Below are 23,890 nucleotides of genomic sequence, written 5' to 3' on the forward strand. Positions count from 1 at the left end.
TCTGTTTGATTAAGCTATTCAATGTTCACGTGTGGGTGGACGGGATGCAGTCATTACATTCACACTTATTTTGTAACTCTGGCTTTTCCCGTCCAACAAACACCACAATATATCTTTTTTTATAGGCTTCTTAATTGTTCACCTTGCTCTAGTCTAGCCTAATCAATTTCGTAAAAACACGCCTGCCAGAGGAACTCCAGAATTGTCAAAAACATTATTAAGTCCTTGGATCTGCTTCCATCCAGCACTGGTCTGTCTTATTCTCTTCTGTAACCATGAAACTCATTATTTCCTGTGTTCTCCTGGCATTTTGGAGGGGATTGGTCAGTGGTAAGAAAAATAACATATTTATTTATTTATTTTTTATATGTTTTTTAATTTTATTTTTTAAATTCTATTTCAGATTCATGTGCCGATTGGGTACCTACGTTCATTAATAATGCAACTGGGATTGGTTTATTGATTTGATGTTGTTGAGTTGCCTTTTTTGTTGGTTGTACATTGTATTCCCGGGTCAGCTCAGTTTACACTGCACAATTGACTGCAGTTTTTCTACATATACATATCATGTAAAAAAAAATCTAATCGTGTATAAATCTGTCCTTTTACGAATTACAGTCTGTCAAAAAATGTGATTCTGTCAGTTAAGTGTTTTGATAGAGACACTTGTCCATTCGTGTAAGCTTCACACAAAAAAATGGTGTGGTTGGTCCAAAGGTCTTATTGTGCTCAGTCAGACCCATGCTCAAATGTTGTTCAGCCGAAAGCTCACAAACAGACAGCTGGATGCTCAGTACATGATGTACTGTTTGTTAATAGTTCAATAGATAGGCCTACCAAAGGACATATTACATGGCATTTTAAGTTAGAACTTCGAACCAAAACTGTTCTGAAACAACTCCCATTTTTAACACTCCAGTAAGATAGTGGTTAGATATAATTTTGGCCAAAAGTGCTCATAAAACATTTCACTTCAAAATCATGGGCATTAATATATATACTCTTCTGTGAAGGCTTTCCACTAGATGTTGGAACATTGCTGCAGGGACTTGCTTCCATTCAGCCACATGAGCATTAGGGAGGTCGGGCACTGATGTTGGGCGATTGGGCCTTGCTCACAGTCTGTGTTCCAATTCATTCCGAAGGTGTTCGATGTGGGCTCTGTGCGGGCAAGTCAAGTTTTTCCACACCGATCTCAACAAAGCATTTCTGTATGGACCTCGCTTTGTGCATGGGGGCATTGTGAAATGCTGAAACAGGAAAGGGCCTACCCCAAACTGTTGCCACTTTAGTTGGAAGCACAAAATCATCTAGAACTAAGGGGCCTAGCCAGAGCCATTAAATATAGCCCCAGACCATTATTCCTCCACCAAACTTGGCACTAAGCATTGGGGCATTGGGGCAGGTAGTGTTAGCTCAACCCAGATTCATCCATCGCTGCCAGATGGTGAAGTGTGATTCATCACTCCAGAGAACGTGTTTCCACTGCTCCAGAGTCCAATTGCAGCGAGCTTTACACCACTCAAGCCAACATTTGATATTGCGTATGGTGATCTTAGGCTTTTGTGCAGCTGCTCGGTCATGGAAACCCATTTCATGAAGCTCCCGATGAACAGTTGTTGTGCTGACGTTGCTTCCAGAGCCAGTTTAGAACTTGATCGTGAGTGTTGCAACCGAGGACAGACGATTTTTACTCGCTACGAGCTTCAGCACTCGGCGCTCCCGTTCTGTGAGCGTGTGTGGCCTACCATTTTGCGGCTGAGGCGTTGTTGCACCTAGACATTTCCACTTCACAATAACAGCACTTACAGTTGACCGGGGCAGCTCTAGCAGTGTAGAACATTGACAAACTTGTTGGAAAGGTGGCATCCTGTGTGCTCGATTTTATAGACCTGTAAGCAACAGGTGTGGCTGAAATAGCCGAATCCACTCATTTGAAGTGGTGTCCACATACTTATATATATAGTGTAAGCCCCCAGATATTAGGACTGTGCGTTTTGTATTTGTCCATAGGGTCCCGCAGTTCTCTGAATGATTTCCAGCGTTCTGAGGGAAGGGAGCTGGTTCCGACCTCTTGGAACTCTGCACGGGTGCTGATGCTGCCAGGGCTGACGCTGGAGGACTGTGCCAGACGCTGTTCACGCACACTGGACTGCAGGTACCCTGGAGGGTTGTAATGACCTTAGTACAACACCTAGCGATCTTAGCGGATAAGATGTTGACTAACGGGTTTGACCCCCAAATTGGTCAAAGAAATTGAACACAAATGAACTTGAAAACTCCTTTCATTAGAGCCTTCAACTACGAGACGCGCCGCTCCATCACCTGTAAACAGCTGCCATGGGTGGAGGATGGCAGCAACGCAGAGGTCAAGAGGAACGTCAACTGTGACCTGTATGAGAAGAAGGGTAAGCTTTGGGGTCAAAGTGAGGTCATGTTCTCTGTCATTTATGTTCTAAGTGAATTGATCTCATTCTGTATAACGCTACAAAATGAGTCATGTTGTGTCAGCAGCATGCTGTGATTTCTGTTTGAAAAGGCAGATGTTTTTCTTCCATGTGCAGTGTACGTAAGGAAGTGCATTGTGGGTAAAGGAGAAGACTATCGAGGCAAGGTGTTCACGACGAAAAATGGCCATACTTGTCAACAGTGGTGGTCAAAGTTCCCACACGATCACAGGTAAGATCGTCCCGTTGATTTATGGGAGTCGTAGTTTGTAAAACACAAAGGAAAACGCCGCACACTACTGCTCATGCTCCCAGGTGATATTTATTTGCAATGTTTTGACCCTTAGGTCTTCATCAGGCATTCATATCCCAGGTGGGGGTGGAAGGTCCTATATATAGGCGCAGTACTCAGTGACATCACTTCCTGAAACAGGAGGTAAAAATGTATAACATAGTTACACAATATTACCATTCAATGTATCAAAATATATGATCACACACAGGGAATGTGATCAATATTTACAGTAATATACATACACATACAATATTAAATTGGCATACTTTTTTTATTGACACAATTTAGACTATAAAAAAAACGGTTTCAAGTCAAACTCATTAAGGCCAAGAGGGATCTGTGGATCCAGAAAGATTACCTTTGAAGAAGTTTTCTGTCAATGTCCCGTCTCAATGTCCCCTCCCACCATTTATATTCCAACGTATCTCAGAGAACTAATAGGATGTCCAGCTTGTACAACATGAACAGCAACCGGATGTGTTGTCTCACCTGTCTGTACATTGCTGCGGTTCTCACTGATCCGTGTCTTAAGGCTTCTATGGGTTTTCCCTACGTAAGACAGACCACAACGACATTTCAACATGTAAATAACATTGGCGGACATGCAGGTAAAATTATATTAAATCTTTGTCCTGTGTAGGGGGTTGTGGGTAAATTAGTTGCACTTATACGTGAAGCTGCATTGAGCACATTGGCCACATTTGTAATTACCAGTGCTTCCTGATAATGATCTTAAAAATGCCTTCCCCAATGGTGAGTATCGGGTGAAGCATGATGGGACATGATCTGCTTTTTCTTTGACTTTTGGTTGAAGGCCTTCCAACTGTGTTAGTCTTTCAAAACGATCATTGGCATGTTTTACCCAATTGTCTTTGTACCCCCTTTCCTTAAACCTTTGTGTGAGGTCCGTGGTCTGTTTCTAATAAGAAGCATCAGAGCTGCATATTCTTCTGATGCGACTGAATTGACTTATAGGGAGATTTTTAATGTGGATGTGGATGAAAGCTGTCACCTCTAAGGAGGTTATTCTTGTCCGTGGGTTTCCTAAAGAGATCTGTAGAGAGGGAGGTTTTGTCCTTAACTATTACATCAAGAAAACTGATTTGTGATAGGTCATAGTTAATGGTGAAATGAAGGTGTTCATTCATAGCGTTTAGATAAGCATGGAATTCTAAAAGGTGCGTCCCTGGATAGATCATGAAAATGTCATCCAAATATCTCAGAATTGGTGAGAATATTGGAGAGAAAAGTGTTAAGGTCTGGATTCAGAACAATCTGTTTTTCAAACATTCCTAGATATAGGTTAGCATAATTAGGAGCCTTAGAGCTCCCCATCGCTGTCCCTTTGGTCTGCAGGAAAAAGTCTCCTCTGAAGAGAAAATAGTTGGAGGTTAGTACCAGTTCAGCCAAGTCCACAATACAATTGGTGCTGGGTAGAGCATTAGTAGTAGTTTGGAAACCATGACCCAAAGCCAAATCTAATAAGATATCTCTTTCTCTCACACATACAGTGCCTTGCGAATGTATACGGCCCCCTTGAACTTTGCGACCTTTTGCCACATTTCAGGCTTCAAACATAAAGATATAAAACTGTATTTTTTTGTGAAGAATCAACAACAAGTGGGACACAATCATGAAGTGGAATGACATTTATTGGATATTTCAAACTTTTTTAACAAATCAAAAACTGAAAAATTGGGCGTGCAAAATTATTCAGCCCCTTTACTTTCAGTGCAGCAAACTCTCTCCAGAAGTTCAGTGAGGATCTCTGAATGATCCAATGTTGACCTAAATGACTAATGATGATAAATACAATCCACCTGTGTGTAATCAAGTCTCCGTATAAATGCACCTGCACTGTGATAGTCTCAGAGGTCCGTTAAAAGCGCAGAGAGCATCATGAAGAACAAGGAACTCACCAGGCAGGTCCGAGATACTGTTGTGAAGAAGTTTAAAGCCGGATTTGGATACAAAAAGATTTCTCAAGCTTTAAACATCCCAACGAGCACTGTGCAAGCGATAATATTGAAATGGAAGGAGTATCAGACCACTGCAAATCTACCAAGACCTGGCCGGCCCTCTAAACTTTCAGCTCATACAAGGAGAAGACTGGTCAGAGATGCAGCCAAGAGGCCCATGATCACTCTGGATGAACTGCAGAGATCTACAGCTGAGGTGGGACATAGGACAACAATCAGTCGTATATTGCACAAATCTGGCCTTTATGGAAGAGTGGCAAGAAGAAAGCCATTTCTTAAAGATATCCATAAAAAGTGTTGTTTAAGGTTTGCCACAAGCCACCTGGGAGACACACCAAACATGTGGAAGAAGGTGCTCTGGTCAGATGAAACCAAAATTGAACTTTTTGGCAACAATGCAAAACGTTATGTTTGGCGTAAAAGCAACACAGCCCATCACCCTGAACACACCATCCTCACTGTCAAACATGGTGGTGGCAGCATCATGGTTTGGGCCTGCTTTTCTTCAGCAGGGACAGGGAAGATGGTTAAAATTGATGGGAAGATGGATGGAGCCAAATACAGAGGACCATTCTGGAAGAAAACCTGATGGAGTCTGCAAAAGACCTGAGACTGGGACGGAGATTTGTCTTCCAACAAGACAATGATCCAAAACATAAAGCAAAATCTACAATGGAATGGTTCAAAAATAAACATATCCAGGTGTTAGAATGGCCAAGTCAAAGTCCAGACCTGAATCCCCAATTGAGAATTTGTGGAAAGAACTGAAAACTGCTGTTGACAAATGCTCTCCATCCAACCTCACTGAGCTCGAGCTGTTTTGCAAGGAGGAATGGGAAAAAATGTCAGTCTCTCGATGTGCAAAACTGATAGAGACATACCCCAAGCGACTTACAGCTGTAATCGCAGCAAAAAGTGGCGCTACAAAGTATTAACTTAAGGGGGCTGAATAATTTTGCACGCCCAATTTTTCAGTTTTTGATTTGTTAAAAAAGTTTGAAATATCCAATAAATGTCGTTCCACTTCATGATTGTGTCCCACTTGTTGTTGATTCCTCACAAAAAAATACAGTTTTATATATTTATGTTTGAAGCCTGAAATGTCGCAAAGTTCAAGGGGGCCGAATACTATCGCAAGGCACTGTATTCTGTTTCTATACCTTGTCATAGATGGACACCCACAGCCACTAATGGTTTGGAGCTGAACTACTGCAGGAACCCAGATAGGGACCCCATCGGGCCGTGGTGCTACACCAATGATCCAGAACGCCGCTATGAGAGCTGCAATATCCCCCACTGCAAAGATGGTACATCAATCAATCAAATGTATTTCTAAAGCCCTTTTTACATCAGCCGATGTCACAAAGTGCTATACAGAAACCCAGCCTAAAACCCCAAACAGCAAGCAATGCTGACGAAGCACGGTGGCTAGGAAAAACTCCCTAGAAAGGCAGGGGCCTAAGAAGAAACCTAGAGAGGAACGAGGCTCTGAGGGGTGGCCAGTCCTCTTCTGACTGTGCCGGGTGGAGATTATAACAGTACATGGCCAAGATTTTCAAACGTTCATAGATGACCAGCAGGGTCAAATAATAATAATCACAGTGGTTGTAGAGGGTTCAACAGATCAGCACCTCAGGAGTAAATGTCAGTTGGCTTTTCATAGCCGAGCATTCAGAGTTAGAGACAGCAGGTGTGGTAGAGAGTGAGATTCTGCACCTCCTATTCTGTTCAACATTCCAGGGGTGGAAGGATTGCAATAGCAAATGCTTCTAAAGATAACGTTATAACACTATGTGTAAATGATTGATTGTGGTGTATGTGTTGTCTTTGATCATAGAGAACATCACTGTCGAAAAAGTGTTGCTACAGACTGTGTGTGTTTGGGTTTGTGCACAGAGGTGTGTATCACATGTAACGGGGAAGACTACAGGGGCCAGGTTGACCACACAGTGAGTGGCAGAGAGTGTCAACGTTGGGACCAGCAGTACCCACAACAACACATCTACCAGCCTGAGAAGTATGTCTGTCTACCCACCGCTGTAATCACTACCACTACCACTCCACTCTTTTACATACAGTTTGTTGTAGGCCTACATCAATATGTTGTAATCAATATGTTGTACTGTAACAGAGTAGAAAACAATCAACATTTCCAAGGTAATGAGAAGCTCCTAACATGGAATCCTGTACATGTGCGTCCCAGGTATCCAGATAAGAGCTTGGATGATAACTACTGCCGTAACCCAGACTCCTCCCCTGTTCCTTGGTGCTACACCACAGACCCTGATATGGAGAGAGAGAGTTGCCAGATCAGCAAGTGCCGTACGTCTGTCCCCTCATACACCCTCCCTGTCCCTTCCATTCACACGTTTCCATGTTTATAACAATGTAATACAATCTATATCACCCCTCATAATGTCACGTCTCTCCTTTCACTCCAGCTGCGGTTCCTAAGAGACACCTCCGGTCTAGCTACACCACAAACTGTTTCCGTGGTCGAGGGGAGGATTACCGTGGCAAAGTGAACGAGACGACCGGCGGTATTGCCTGTCAGCGGTGGGACGCTCAGTACCCTCACGAGCACCCCTTCTACCCAAACACCTACGAATGCAAGTAAGCCAGAGGAACGGGACGAAGAGGGATGGATGGATGGATGGATGGATGGATGGATGGATGGATGGATGGATGGATGGATGGATGGTGGGATTGATAGTTAAGAGGGATGAGCGGCTGGAATGATGGTTAGTGAGTGGTGTGATGAGGAGGAGTGACATTAGGGGTCTTGAGATGAGGGTCTACATGAATGGCTGATCTTGGGTCTAGTTATTTGTGTTCCGAAACACATACACAGTTTAGTCATAGCAGACGCTTATCCAGAGTCAGTAGCATACATCCAACATTTAACCATGAATGATTGCCCCTGTGTTATTTTGATCTATAGTATTAGCTGTTTTATCCATATATCCCTGTGTTATTGTGTGCTATACATATTGGTTATACTAATTTCTATACCATTGCTTCCAGGGGCTTGGAAGAGAACTACTGTCGTAACCCAGATGGATCCGAGGCTCCCTGGTGCTTCACGTCTGTGCCTGAGATGAGGACGGCTCTCTGCTTGCATATCAAACGCTGTGCAGACGACATCGAAGCTGAGGGTACACTGCTCTCTGCTGTTTCAGTGGCAACAATGCACTCACAATGCAATCTAGGGTCCTCAAACACAAGCCTACTTGATAACTCACAGAAGGTTTTTTTTGTCATCATGTTTTCATGTCCTTTTTCCCCACACCCCAGATTGCTACCATGAAAATGGTAAAAACTACAAGGGTGTGGTCCGAAAGACGCGGAAGGGCGTCACCTGCCAGAAGTGGAGTGTCAACATGCCTCACAAAACAAAGTATCAAAAATAACGAGTAGATTCTAAAATTAAATGTATCATGAATTTGGCAGGTATGTTTGGTGTTGTCAAATATTTAATAAATATTTATATATATACAGTACCAGTCAAAAGTTTGGACACACCTACTCATTCAAGAATTTTTCTTTTTTTTTAACTATTTTATACATTGAAGAATGATAGAGAAGACATCAAAACTATGAAATAACAAATATAAAATAACAAATATGGAATAATGTAGTAACCAAAAGAGTGTTAAACAAATCATCAATATATTTGAGATTTGAGATTCTTCAAAATAGCCACCCTTTGCCTTGATGACAGCTTGAAAGCTCTTGGCATTCTCTCAACCAGCATCATCTGGAATTATTTTCCAACAGTCTTGAAGGTGTTCCCACATATGCTGAGCACTTGTTGGCTGCTTTTCCTTCTAACTGCGGTCCAACTCATCCCAAACCATCTCAATTGGGTTGAGTTCAGATGATTGTGGAGGTCAGGTCATCTGATGCAGCACTCCGTCACTCTCCTTCTTAGCCCTTGCACAACCTGGAGGTGTGTTGGGTATTGTCCTATTAAAAAACAAATGATAGTCCCACTAAGCCCAAACCAGATGGGATGGTGTATCGCTGCAGAATGCTGTGGTAGCCATGCTGGTTAAGTGTGCCTTGAATTCTAAATAAATCACACAGTGTCACCAGAAAAGAACCCCCACTGTCACACCCTGATCTGTTTCACCTGTCTTTGTGCTAGTCTCCACCCCCCTCCAGGTGTCACCAATCTTCCCCAGTGTATTTATACCTGTGTTCTCTGTTTGTCTGTTTCCAGTTAATTGTTGTTTACCTACCAGCGTTTTTCCCCCTTGCTCCTGTCTGTTCTAGTTCCTGTTTTCTTGTTTTTCCCGGTTTTGACCATTCTGCCTAACCTGACCCTGAGCCCGCCTGCCATTCTAAACCTTGCCATACCACACTGGATTATTGACCCCTGCCTTCTCTGACCCTGAGACTGCCTGCCGTTCTGGACTTTTTGCACCCTATCTAGATTACTGACCTCTGCTTGCCCTTGACCTGTCGTTTTGCCTGCCCCTATACTAATAATGTCTGCATCTGGGTCTTACCTGAAATGTGATACCCACACCATCACACCACCTCCTCCATGCTTCACAGTGGGAACTACACATGCGGAGATCATCCGTTCACCTACACTGCGTCTCACAAAGACACGGCGGTTGGAACTAAAAATCTCATATCTGGCCTCCAGACCAAAGGACAGATTTCCACCGGTCTAATGTCCATTGCTCATGTTTCTTGGCCCAAGCAAGTCTCTTCTTCTTATTGGTGTCCATTAGTAGTGGTTTCTTTTCAGCAATTCAACCATGAAGGCCTGATTCAAACAGTTGATGTTGACATGTGTCTGTTACTTGAACTCTGTGAATCATTTATTTGGGCTGCAATTTCTGAGGCTAGTAACTCTAATGAACTTGTCCTCTGCAGCAGAGGTAACTCTGGGTCTTTCTTTCCTGTGGCGGTCCTCATGAGAGGCAGTTTCATCATAGCGCTTGATCATTTCTGCGACTGCACTTGAAGAAACTTTCAAAGTTCTTGAAATGTCCAGGAATGACAGACCTTCATGTCTTAAAGTAATGATGGACTGTCGTTTCTCTTTGCTTATTTTAGCTGTTCTTGCCATAATATGGACTTGGTCTTAAACCAAAAAAGACAATCTTCTGTATACTCAACTCAACTAATTGGCTCAAACGCATTAAGAAGGAAAGAAATTCCCCCCCAAAATGTAACAAGGCACACTTGTTCATTGAAATGCATTCCAGGGGACTACCTCATGAAGCTGGTTGAGAGAATGCCAAGAGTGTGCAAATCTGTCATCAAGGCAAAGGGTGGCTACTTTGAAGAATCTAAAATCTAAAATATATTTTGATTTGTTTAACACTTTTCTGGTTACTACATGATTCCATATTTGTTATTTCATAGTTGTGATGCCTTCACTATTATTCTACAATGAGGAAAATAGTCAAAATAAAGAAAAACCCTTGAATGAGTAGGTGTACAGACTTTTGACTGGTACTGTGTGTATATATATATATATATTTCAATGTATGGGATGTTAGCATGTGGGTGTAGAAGTGTCTGCTGTGGCATGGGTAGGTAGGTTTAGTGCTTTTACTGTACTGTGGTTTTCCAGGATAAACCCAGGGACCCACCCTGAGGGCAACCTGACAGAGAACTACTGCCGGAACCCAGATGGGGACCAACACGGACCCTGGTGCTACACCACTGACCCCAAAACAGAGTTTGACTACTGCGCCATCAAGCAGTGCGGTAAAGATTCCGACCCCCCCCCATACCTCTGTCCCCTCAGGCATTACATTCCTTTCTCCATATCTTTCTCTTGTTACTCCATCACTCATTGGCCGTATCCGAGTTCCCATACTTTCGTTCTACACAGTAGGCATTTTAGGTATGCGAAAATAGAACGTTTTATAGTATGATGATAAGCTGATAATGAGACAAGGGGACAAGGGGACACGCTGTACCCAAATGAACGAATGGTGGGAATCAACGCACATTATCAACGCACATTATCAACGCACATTATCAACGCACATTGCGCATTATAGATGCCGTGTTAATCAGGATGGGTGAGCCTAGTATGTTGATATTTATTGCTTACTGCTTACTGTTTTTACCAAACAGTACTTTCTAAATAGTATGAGTATGATTAGTACACATTATGTCGTTTTAGTAAGTAGTAGGCAAGACAGATTTCGGACACCGCCAGTATATCTTATACTCTGTACTCTATACTTCTAGGCCTAATGTTAATTTACTAACACTATAAAGCTATTTTCATACATTTTGCTCGAGGAACTAATCCCTCCTTGGCTGTTACTTCAAAAATGATTTTATTTTTATGATTCTGCTTATTGTTGTTTGAACAGCTGGGGAGAAAGTGTCCATCATTGAGCCAGCCGGTGAGTTCCTAATGGAATATGCAACTATAATGAATGATAAGTGCTTCCTGAAGTGTACCTGTGTACACAACTTCATTCACTAACTGAAGTGTGTGTGTGTGTGTGTGTGTGTGTGTGTGTGTGTGTGTGTGTGTGTGTGTGTGTGTGTGTGTGTGTGTGTGTGTGTGTGTGTGTGTGTGTGTGTGTGTGTGTGTGTGTGTGTGTGTGTGTGTGTGTGTGTGTGTGTGTGTGTGTGTGTGTGTGTGTGTGTGTGTGTGTGCGCGCACAGAGAAAGTGGAGTTTAATGAGTGTGGGAAGAGAGATGATCGTTTCGTCAAGAGCATACTCCGTATTGTTGGTGGGCGTCCTGGAAACTCTCCCTGGACAGTCAGCCTCAGAGACAGGTCAGTCTCAGTGAGATTTACTCCGCAATAGAGACTCCAGCCTCAGTCTTCATAACCTCTCTGTCTCCCCTGTTAGAGACCAGTGTTCATTGCATCTCTCTCTCTCTCTCTCTCTCTCTCAATTCAATTGCAATGTAAGGGCTTTATTGGCATATGAAACATATGTTAACATTGCCAAAGTCAGTGAAGTAAAAAAAATCAACAAAAGTGAAATAAACAATCAAAATGAACAGTAAACGTTACTCAAAAAAAGAGTGAGTGAGCTGGAAAGTGGGCTGCGTTCAGGGGATCTAAGTGTTTGGGAGTGTGAGTTGGACGCAGACATTACATTGTCAAAGCAATGTATATGAAGTATTACATACATGAACAATATGTTGGGCCAACAATAATAATATACAGTATACTGCATATACACAAAAACAATAATAATAATAAGACATTTTCAAAAACAATTCCAGAAAATGAAATCTAGAAAGGCTCATGTATATGACATCTCTTAAATGATGACAAGGCAGCACATCATCTGCAGCAAGATCTACTGTCTCAATGTTTTCTCCTCATTCTCTACTTCATCCGACCTAGTCTTTCCTCTCTGACCTTCCATGTTTTCCTATGGCATCCTGTCTCTATTGCCAGGCTATGGTTCATCGAGTCTGTTAATGTCTTCCATGGTTTGAATTCTGTGATTTTGAAAAGGTGTTGTCCTAATTTGATAACTCTCGATATAGAATTTGGTAACATTGAAGCTTGTGATTCAGTTGAATTTCATTTTGCCAATATTCTACATATTTTGGTTAGAGATTTCTACTTATTAGAACTGTGTTATTTGTGGTCAAATGGTTGAATTTTAGCTGGTGCTTCTGGGCCAGTTGCTCTAAAGAGTCACTCTTTGTGTTCCAGTCTTTTCACAAGACAGCCTTGTGATGATAATATTCTGGATCACAGTGTGTTAGGTGAGTCCAGAAAGTTGTGTCTCTTTTCTCAATTATGAGTGTTAGTGGTAATCTCCCAAGTTCTGCACTACAGGCTAGGTTTGGGCTATTTCTGTGCACAATATTTGTAGAGAATTCCAGGTAAAACCTTTCGGTGGGGCTTTCATCCCATGATGTACTGTATATTTTAAAGTGCCACATGGAAGGATTGGAGTTATGACAGAGTCCAAAAATTTAAGCCAAATTCTTCTTGGTGGCTTAAATTTATGCAGGGTCTTTCTGATCGCAAAATATGCTCTGCGTGCTTTATCTGTTAAGGACTTTATGGCCACGTCAAACCACCAAGGTAAATATAGTCGGTGGTGTGTTTCAGGATTGGTGGTGTCAAATGGTACTTATTTTCCTGAGATCTGGACTTTTTCTGAAAGATCATTACTTAGTTTTGTTCCATATTAATGGATAGTGTCCAGTCCTTACAATACTGTTCTAGCAAGGACAGGTTTTGTTGTACCCCCTGTTCTGTTGGTGACAAGATTATTGCTGGTGACAAGTCATTGGCATATAAAATACACTTGATTTATTTGTCTTCTAGGGTGAGTCTCAGAGATCTTGATTGATCTGTAGCCAGTTCAGTTATATAAACATTGAATAAGGTTGGACTAGTATTGTAACCTTGTCTTACTCCTCTGTCCTGACCTAAAGAATTGTGTTCTTTTATCTTCATTATAGATCTCATTTCTTTATTTATTTTTATTTCACCTTTATTTAACTAGGTAAGTCAGTTAAGAACAAATTCTTATATACAATGACGGCCAAACCCGGGAAGACGCTGGGCCAATTGTGCGCCGCCCTACGGGAATCTAATTTCCTCCATGATTCATAAAATGAATTGGTGATATAGAGGGATTTTCTTATATTGGCTTAGGGCCTATTGGTATATGAGACGTGTCTCCTGTTTTTTTTGTTTTGACAAAAGTCTTAAGTTCTTTTCTTGCAGTTGAACCTTCTTTGTCAAACCATACCATTTTTCTTTTTTGATAATCTATTTTTCACCTTTTTAAGATGTAGTATTTTTTTTGTGCCAGATTGATGAATATATCCATCAATTTGTCAGTGGCTAAACGCCATCTTTGTCTTATTTAAATGTAGTAAAGAAATACAAATGTAAATCCAGTCTTTAATATCAATGTTATTTAATGCTGCCTACTATTCAACATGGCTAGCTTTTCCCCCCCACGGTATGTGGGCGGGAGGGGGTAGAGTTCTGGTTTTAAATGTAGGCGTGGTTCATCAGATTTTTTTTTCTGATAAATTCTAATTTGGCAGTGATCTGACAAAGGGAGTTGTGGCATGACCATAAAGGCATAGATTTTTTTTCTTGGTCTATAGATCTGTTATGACAAAGTCGACTGCACTGTTTCCTAGTTCAGATCAATAAGTAAACCTACTTGTTTCCCATTTTTGTTGACAATACTGTCATAGCTCTCTCTCTCTCTCTGTAGTCAGTTGTGATTCATACCCAGATGTACATGGGTGTTTCCCTCTAAATATATGTAGTCTGGATATTTACCAGTTCTAGCATTTAAATCCCCCATTAACAGAACTTTACGTACTGACTCAAAATGAATTATATCAGAATAGAGACTCTGAAAACAAACTTTATTATAATACTGAAAGTCAGACAGAGGCATATAACAATAAGGTATGTTTTTCCTTTCCTCTCTTTAAACCAGATTAGAATCCCTCCTGAGTCACTGACACATTTTACATGTGGATGTTTCACTGACGGTAGGCCTGCAGTTATCTCGCTGTCATTTTTGGGAGAGGATGTTTCACTGACGGTAGGCCTGCAGTTATCTCGCTGTCATTTTTGGGAGAGGATGTCGGTAGGCCTTTTTGGGAGAGGATGTTTCACTGACGGTAGGCCTGCAGTTATCTCGCTGTCATTTTTGGGAGAGGATGTTTCACTGACGGTAGGCCTGCAGTTATCTCGCTGTCATTTTTGGGAGAGGATGTTTCACTGACGGTAGGCCTGCAGTTATCTCGCTGTCATTTTTGGGAGAGGATGTTTCTCTTCGACTCCATGTCTCCAAGAAGTATAATAATGTCTGAACTAGGTACGATGTCTACTATATCTGTGTCTGTGCTTTTCACAACCAGATGTTTAAGAGCACAAACCCTGAATGTTATATATTCACAGCATTTGGAAAATATTTTGTACTTTTTTATTTAACCTTTATTTAACTGGTTAAATCAGTTAAGAACAAATTCTTATTTAGAATGACGGCGTACACCGGGTCAAACCCGGATGATGCTGGGCCAATTGTGCACCGCCTATGGGACTCTCCAAATAAGGCCAGATGTGATACAGCCTGGAATCGAACCAGGGATTGTAGTGACGTCTCTTGCACTGAGATGCAGTGCCACTCGGGAGCCCAAAGTTGGTATTCAGACCCCTTCCCTTTTCCACATTTTGTTATGTTACAGCCTATTTATAAAATTGATTAAATAAAAAATGTTCCTCATAAATCTACACACAATACCCCGTAATGACAAAGCAAAAACAAGTTTTTAGAAATGTTTGCAAATTTATTAACAATAAAATCAGAAATACCTTATTTACATAAGTATTCAGACCATTTGCTATGAGACTCGAAATTGAGCTCTGGTGCATCCTGTTTCCATTGATCATCCTTGAGATGTTTCTACAACTTGATTGTATTTGATACACTGCCGATTTTGCAGGTTTCCTACTTACAAAGCATGTAGACGTCTGTAATTTTTATCATAGGTGCACTTCAACTGTGAGAGACGGAATCTAAAACAAAAATCCAGAAAATCACATTGTATGATTTTTAAGTAATTCATTTGTATTTTATTGCATGACATAAGTATTTGATACATCAGAAAAGCAGAACTTAATATTTGGTACAGAAACCTTTGTTTGCAATTACAGAGATCATACGTTTCCTGTAGTTCTTGACCAGGTTTGCACACACTCCTCCATACAGACCATGAGGTTGAAGGAATTGTCCGTAGAGTTCTGAGACAGGATTGTGTCGAGGCACAGATCTGGGGAAGGGTACCAAAAAAGTCTGCAGCATTGAAGGTCCCAAGAACACCATGGCCTCCATCATTCTTAAATGGAAGAAGTTTGGAACCACCAAGACTCTTCCTAGAGCTGTCTGCCTGGCCAAACTGAGCAATCAAGGGAGAATGGCCTAGGTCAGGGAGGTGACCAAGAACCCAATGGTCACTCAGAGCTCCAGAGTTCCTCTGTGGAGATGGGAGAAACTTCCAGAAGGACAACCATCTCTGCAGCCCTCCACCTTTATGATTGTGGCCAGACGGAAGCCACACCTCAGTAAAAAGGCACATGATAGCCCGCTTGGAGTTTGCCAAAAGGCACTCTCTGACAGGAGAATCTTGTTTCTCACGATCTGATGAAACCAAGATTGAACTCTTTGGCCTGAATTAGGGCTGTGGCGGTCACAAAATGTTGTCAGCTGGTGATTGTCAAGCAAATAACAGCTGGTCTCACAGTAATTGACCGTTAGTTAACATAAACACATTTAGCATCTCCTGGCTTCCACACATAGCCTACAAGCCACTGATGCAGACCTTTGGAGCATCTACATTTTAAAAAGTCTAATAAATCCATGTAATATAGTCTTCACAATAAATCCATTATTTATTTTAGACAGGCCTAAAGACGCATGATATGAAGAAAATGTAGTCTATTTCAGAAGAACAGAATAACATACTCTGAGTTGTCCTTATGTTAGGTCCTGATCTGGCTGTGCCAAATGGCTGTGTGCTACACTAGTTCATTTAGCAGGCAAGATCTGCTTAGAATTCCGTGGCATTATTTTATAGTATGAAGAATACAATAGAACAAAGCTGAATAAAATAGAAAGGATATTTTCTCCAAACGGCTATTCTGTGTTGAGTGGTTAACAAACAAATAGGTATTCCTATATGCTTAATTTAGAGTTATTAATGTAACATCAGTTGTTCTACAAACGTTGGGCTATATATTTGGACTTTAATACATTCTAAGGCTGCATGATGCAACTCTAATGAGGATTTGAAAAACGTCGCATGAAAGGCATGAGCTCTGCTTTGTTTTGTTTTTTGTGCAGGCTGATCACACTACATCAGTCACTAATTCACAATTTGACAAGCACTTGATAATGCCTCAAATTTCACGGCCGCCGTAATGCACCCTAATAGAATCCATTCTATTTACATCGATGTCAGAGTGATTAGAGGAACAATAGAGTGCTGAGTACCAGGCAGTTAGCAAGTTTGGTAGGCTACTAATGACCATCAGCAGCATCAGAGCTTGTAGAAGCCTAATTACCGTGTCTAAACGGTCACGTGGAATTTGACTGCCTTCATGACTCTTGACCGCCGGCGGTAATACGGTCACCGCAACAGCCCTAGCCTGAATGTCAAGCGTCACGTCTGGAGGAAACCTGGTACCCTCCCTACGTCGAAGCATGGTGGTGGCAGCATCATGCTGTGGGGATGTTTTTCAGCGACAGTGACTGGGAGACTAGTCAGGACTGAGGGAAAGATGAACAGAGCAAAGAGAGCACAGAGATCCTTGATGAACACCTGCTCCAGAGGGCTCAGGACCTCAAACTGGGGCAAAGGTTCACCTTCCAATAGACGATGACCCTAAGCACACAACCAAGACAACGCAGGAGTGGCTTTGGGTCTCTGAATGACCTTGATTGGCCCATCCAAAGCCCGGAATGAAACCAATCGAACATCTCTAGAGAGACCTGAAAATAGCTGTGCAGCGACACTCCCCATCCAACCTGACAAGCTTGAGAGGAGCTACAGAGCAGAATGGGATAAACTCCCCAAATACAGGTGTGGTGTCCCACGCTTGTAGGGCCATACCCAGGAAGACTTGAGGCTGTAATCGCTGCCAAAAGTGCTTCAATAAAGTACTGAGTACAGGGTCTGAATACTTACTGTCTGTAAATGTGATATTTCACCTAATTATAATTTTCAAAAATTCTTAAAAGCTGTTTTTGTATTGTCATTATGTGTTATTTTGTGTAGATTTAAAGAGACGGGAAAAAAAAAACATTTTAATCCATTTTAGAATAAGTCTGTAAAGTAACAAAATGTGTAAAAAGTCAAGGGGTTTGAATACTTTACGAATGCACTGTAGGTGCTTATATCCTACTTAAGGATGCTGTGTTTAAAATGTTCCTTTAGGATGTGTTGAACATACGAGATAAAACAAATAAACAGTATTTAAATATTCAATACATAATTAAACATGAAAAAAGATATATTTATCTCTTATTATCTAGGCTACATACCTTATGCATACATTGGTACTTTACCCTGGATGTCATCTGTAGTGCATGTAGGTTTTTAGTTCAGTATGCCTATCTTAGAGCAGATTAGAGCTAACATGTCTCTAATCTGGTTCTGGTTGTCCTGTGCTGAGGAACTTGTGGCAGTCACTGCTGTGTAGCTGTTCTTCTGTACTGCCTGTTGTGGCTAGCTGGGTGCTCTGTCAGGGATGACTCTTGAGGGAGGGGGGGGGGGCAGCGTGGTGAATGGGGCAGTGGGGATCTGGGCTATATGTTGCTTGGGGCCCCTTGGATGTTGAGAAAGGGCCCTGGGACTCTGTAGTGTCTGTGGTGGGGCAAAACGGAGCTTGATGACTCTTTTCCCAGGGAAGAGACCAGTGGCGTTCGGTGATGTTTTAAGATGAGGGAGGATGATTTGTAAAAAAAAAATGTAATGAGCATGGCCTGATTTCAGTTAGAGAATATTGGATGACTCTCATTCATATTCCATTCACCCAGCTCAAAGTAACATTGATAGGTTTAGGATACAACATGATACTCAAATTTTCCCTGTACCATCACGAGGTTGCTAAAGTGTACTACTTAGGTGCACAGGTCGAGAGAATTATTAGTAATCAAAGTGACAGACAGTGGCACATTCAAAACTGCCTTGCATACTATTGCCTGCGTCTAGCTGATCTTGGGTGTAATCATTAGTCCAACGGTTGCAAATGAGAGTTTCTATTGGATAGATTCAGGTATGTTTATTCCCATTTCGTTGTGTTTGCTTCCGTTTCAGAAACTTTTTTTAACAGAATCGGCAGAATGAATACACACCTGATCACATGCAAACGCAGTTAACTTTCATTGCAGCCACATAAAAACAGCATGATCACTTTGCTAGTTGTATAAATAATTCCTTCTCACAGCTATCTACGTGCTCTGCTCCTCTCACTTTTTCCCTGCGTTTGTGGACTTCAGTGCACAACACAACAGTTGTCTGTAACCAGGCGAAGAAACCTTTCTAAGCCAAACCTTCATATCATGAACGCTAATCATGACACACAGCCTACGGCGTTGTCCCATTATAGTCAACTAGAACTACTAGAACTAATGCGTTAGTAAACCCGCTACAATCATACAGTACAGAAAGCAGTTTAGCGGTTACACCGGTGGGCCCCAGAGGCAATAAATTAATAAAACCAAAAGTTTACCTTGACTTGGAAGAGTTCCAGTGTTGGATAGCCATAGCCAGCTAGCTAACACAGCATCCCTCTCTGTTTTGAGCCGGGTGTTTGAGTAGGCTAAACTAGCTAGCTGCATTTGCTAGCTAAGTGGAAGTGAAAGTAAAAAACAATAAATGCAACCAAATATAGCCATCTCTCTCTCTCTCTTGCTTCTCCTTAATTCTGGAATAATTTAATTTGTTCAAACTGTTCAACTATTGACTTTCTCTCTCTTTGAGTTAACTACTCACCACATTTTATGCACTGTTGTGCTAGCTAGTTGTAGCTTATCATTTCAGTACTAGATTAATTATCTGGACAACATGTCACTTCATGCTACAAGAGCTCTGATAGGTTAGAAGACGTCCTCTGGAAGTTGTTATAATTACTGTGTAAATCTATGGAAGGGGGGTGAGATCTTACTGCGCTGTTGATTCATCAGGCTGGCTGGTGTCAGCTGTTGAATGCCTCTGCTCTGGCTGGTCAAGGAATATCTCCCTGAACTCAGTAAGGTCTCTTTCTAGAACAGGTAGACTGTCTCTGAGAGAATCGGCGTAGGAGAAGATTCTTGGAGAGACAGGGCTGTTTTCAGGGCTTGGAGGGGTCATCTTCTCCTGGATTTTGGTCTGTTGAGAGCTTCTTGCAGTTGCTCTTTTGCTTCTTCTCCTGGGGACTGGAAGTCTTCCTGGAACGTCCTCAGGCTGCTTTCCGACCCCTGAACCAAGATGGTGTCATTATGGTAAACGTTAACTGTGAGACGGGCAGTTTTATCGTTGTCCTCGTTGATTGTTATCTGTCTGCATTTACCATTCTTTCTATGTTTTGAGTATTTCGTGCACAGGGCAGTGTGTCAGGCTGAGGGGCTCTCCGTATGAAATATGAGATTCGTTGTTGTTTTCTTCCCCACTAGTACTGTGAGGTCCGCCACCAAGGTCTCAGGTGACTCTCTCATTACTTTACTGATAGTTTTTCTTTGCCTTGGAAGAGCAGACATCTGTAGGGTACATCATCTTTGTTTGGATTTTCTCTTGGTCATTTTTTTCCTAGCTCTTTTCCATTTCTTTTCAGCTTTTTCCAGCTTGTTTTCACGTCAGTTCGCAGATCAAACCTTTTTTACTGCAACCGCATCCCATTTCTTCTTCTTCAATTAAAGATAAAAATACCGTAATTTCCAGACTATAAGCCGCTACTTTATTCCCACACTTTGAACCTCGCGGTTTATACAATGACGCGGCTAATTTATGGATTTTTCCCGCTTTCACAAGATGCCGGCACATAATGTGACGTAAATCGAGCGCGCTCAAACTTCCCATCATTCTGATTACGGTAGTAATTTTGTCACCCTCATCATGGCAAAGACGCGGAGAAATGCATATGATGCAGCTTTCAAGTTGAAGGCGATAAATCTGGCTGTTGGAAAAGGAAATACCTTAATGAGTCGATGATAAGACGTTTGAAACATCAGCGTGAGGAACTGACTCAGTGCAGAAAGACAACAAAAGCTTTCAGAGGGAAGAAAAGCAGATGGCCCAAAGTATTTGCAGCCACTCGACATCAGTGTAAATCGTGCATTTAAGGTGGCGCTCCTTGTTCAGTGGGAGGCTTGAATGACAAGTGGGGAGAAATCCTTCACTAAAACGGGCCGCAGGCGAAGAGCAACGGGTTTCGAAAGGCTGGACTGCTGCGTGTTGAAGGGGCAGCATGAGCTCAGTGGGGTATTTGCCTCCGGATGAAAGTGAGGAGAGCGACAATGAAAACGATCCAAAATCGGATGAAGCAATTCTGAAGCTATTCAACTCCGACACAGAAGGAGATGACTTCAGTGGTTTCAGTGCACAGGAGGAGGAAGATAGTGACCAATGACTTTCTTGGTAGGCTACTGTTTTAATTTTTGTTACAAGCTGTGTTTCGTTAAAGCCTATTTATTTTTGTTACAAGCCGTGTTTCGTTTAAAGGCTGTGTAAAGGTACCTGCGGCTTATAAACATGTGCGGCTTATTTATGTACAAAATACATATTTTTTTATAATTCAGTGGGTGCGGTTTATATTCAGGTGCGCTTAATAGTCCAGCAATTACGGTAGTACAAGTGGGAAAATGTAAACATAAACTCTCTCTCTCTCTCTCTCTCTCTCTCTCTCTCTCTCTCTCTCTCTCTCTCTCTCTCTCTCTCTCTCTCTCTCTCTCTCTCTCTCTCTCTCTCTCTCTCTTTGTTATTCTCCAGTCTATACAACCTCTATCTCTCCCCCTGTTAGAGCCAAGTCTTCATGACCCCTCAATCTCCCTGTTAGACCCTAATCTTCATAACCCTTATCTCCTTGTGTGCAGGAAAGGAAACCATTTCTGTGGAGGCTCCCTGGTTAGCTCCAAATGGGTGATCAGCACTAAGCAGTGTTTTTCCTCTTGGTATGCTTTCTGATTTATTATTTCTCATTACTTAATTATCAAGTATTTATATCATATTGTTGTTGTTTATTTAAACACAGTAAAAAGAAAAACTGTCAAACTCAAAAGACCCAGATCCAGACTCTAAAACATTTTTTTTTTTTTGTAAATCCATTGATTAGGTTGGAGATTGTTGGTCAGTGTGTGTTCTCTGTGTGCAGTTATGTGGACCTTCCAGGGTACTCCGCCATGATGGGGACTTTGTTCCGTAACCCCAGTGAAGGAGAGCCAGACCGACAGACTATCCCTCTCACCAAGATCGTCTGTGGACCCTCTGAGTCCCAGCTGGTCATGCTACAATTGGAATAGTGCGTACACACACAAACACGCGCACGCACGCACGCAGGGACACACACACACACACACACACACACACACACACACACACACACACACACACACACACACACATGCACAAACCACATATTTCCCTGCACATCTTTTATTATACTTCTTGTTTTTTGTGTGTTTTTTTTACAGTTCACCAGTAACCTAACAATAGTATCCTACAACTAGTCCACGCCATATGATTTAACAGCAACCCCATTCCGCTCAGGCTGATGCTCTTCCTCATCCTCTTCCTCAGCTCAGCCCAGTTTAATGAGCGTGTGTCTCAGATCTGCCTGCCTCCCGAACGCTACATAGTTCGAAACGGAACCTACTGCGAGATCGCAGGCTGGGGGGAAACTAAAGGTAAAGGAGAGCTATGCTCATAATTGTAACACGACAATATAATTTAGTCACATTCCTCCAATATTCATCTTTATCCTTCCTTTTACAGATGTAGGCTCTTCATTGGACCACCCTGTTGGAGGAGAACCTTCCTGCCATGCAGGAGATCTAAAACGTGTAGTGAATTTTGAGGTTTAAAAAGGCTTTTGAAGTTTGTAATGTCAAAATTTCAGACTTGATTTTCACTTACGAAAAAAACCTATCAACCCGTTCAAAAATGTCCGTGAATTATAATCCACATAATAATTCAGATTTCCTGTTGCTGCAGGAATATTTTCCTTGCTGTAGCGCACACTGGCTCAAATTAAGATCCTGCCTCTGTATTACCCTCATCTGCACATTTTTTTCCCTGTTGTACTCTTTATACCTTTCCTTCATTATGTCCTTTATATGTCACCATCCTGTGGCTGCATTACGACCAGGGCCCTGAGTTGTCCCAGGTCAGATGATGTGGTCAGGAAAACCTGAGACCCTAATGTATGACATAATGTTTCTTTAGGTATCTTTTGCTGCCCTTGAAGTAGTATTTGTTTTACTGATGTGTCATGTAAATGAGACAGCTTTTCAGATCCTGGACCAACAGATGGTGTTGTTATTTCCAGTATCACTCAGCATATGCCCACCTCTCTCTCATTATCTCGTTCTCTCCACTCCCCCCCTCCCTCTTTTACTGCTTCTCTCACTTTCTCAGGCACTTCTACAGATGACTCTGTGCTCAATGTGGCTCAAATACCAGTTATAAGCAACAAGGACTGTAACAAATACTTTCGGGGTCGTGTTCGGGAGAACGAGATGTGCACCAACTCCTTCCAGGGCGGGGTGGGTGCCTGTGAGGTAGGTTTGGGTCGGGTGTGTTTGTGAGGGGGAGGATTTGTCTATGTGGAGGGCGGTTTATTTCTATGAGAGAGAATGAGGTTTATGGTGTGTGTGAGAGTGAAACTATTTGATCTTTTAGGAAATTCATTCTGTGACATACAGCACAAACGTGTGCGTTAAGTTACGATATGTCCTGTCGCTGTGTGAGAATGATCTGACAGTGATATGTTATACCCACCCGACCCCTAGAGAGACTATGGGGGACCTCTGGCCTGTCAGAACAGTGACTGCTGGGTGCTGGAAGGAGTGATCATCCCCATGAGGCGCTGTGGACACCCAGGCCAGCCCAGCATCTTCATCCGCGTCTCCATCTATGTGGACTGGATTAAGAAGGTCATGGAGATGGCTTAGCAACAGATACAGTATGTCACCAACCAGTGACTGGCCCTATGTTCTAATGGACAACTTTCAACCCCTCTCCCCATAGCGCACAATCCACAACGGCCTAATTGTTATCTGTGACCATCTACATAGAATTGTTGCAATATCTGTCATTATGTCCATAATACTCTGTTGTGTAATATTCTACGTTGTTATGAAACAAATATAAGATGTAAATAACACTGTTTTCCCTCGTCTGTAGTCTATGTGTAATCAAGCCCATTATGAACCTTTTGGATCAGAACAAAATATCCATAATAGCCCTGATCTTTTGTGGTGATTAGATTATTAGATTATCGGACATTACATATTGAGCCGTGGCAGTGACCTCCGGATGTCCTTTGTGAAGCACATGCCTCCTTAACCTCATGCTTCCCAGAAGCGCTCCCACACCCTTCACTAAAATTGCTGACCACCAAAACCCTTCACTCCCCTCCCCCCAATCAAAATACCTTCTTTGCCCCCCAGCCTCTAAAGAAATCCCTCCGCTGCCTG

The 23,890-nt window shown here is 42.1% G+C and overlaps 1 protein-coding gene across 1 annotated transcript; it reads left to right on the forward strand.

The window, feature by feature from the left end:
• The first annotated feature begins 5 nt into the window (after positions 1-5).
• Positions 6-23,582, forward strand: LOC124031554 (hepatocyte growth factor-like protein). The gene is made up of 18 exons (XM_046342946.1): positions 6-330; positions 2,014-2,158; positions 2,293-2,408; positions 2,565-2,679; positions 5,892-6,028; positions 6,618-6,738; positions 6,925-7,043; positions 7,163-7,334; positions 7,746-7,876; positions 8,016-8,118; positions 10,315-10,451; positions 11,072-11,104; positions 11,373-11,487; positions 21,290-21,367; positions 21,568-21,714; positions 21,993-22,099; positions 22,830-22,972; positions 23,204-23,582. Exons 1-18 carry the CDS (start codon positions 276-278, stop codon positions 23,363-23,365), a joined length of 2,136 nt encoding a protein of 711 aa, XP_046198902.1. The 5' UTR covers positions 6-275; the 3' UTR covers positions 23,366-23,582.
• Positions 23,583-23,890: the final 308 nt, after the last annotated feature.

This window comes from Oncorhynchus gorbuscha, linkage group LG03, assembly GCF_021184085.1.
Source record: "Oncorhynchus gorbuscha isolate QuinsamMale2020 ecotype Even-year linkage group LG03, OgorEven_v1.0, whole genome shotgun sequence".
Classification (NCBI taxonomy): domain Eukaryota; kingdom Metazoa; phylum Chordata; class Actinopteri; order Salmoniformes; family Salmonidae; genus Oncorhynchus; species Oncorhynchus gorbuscha.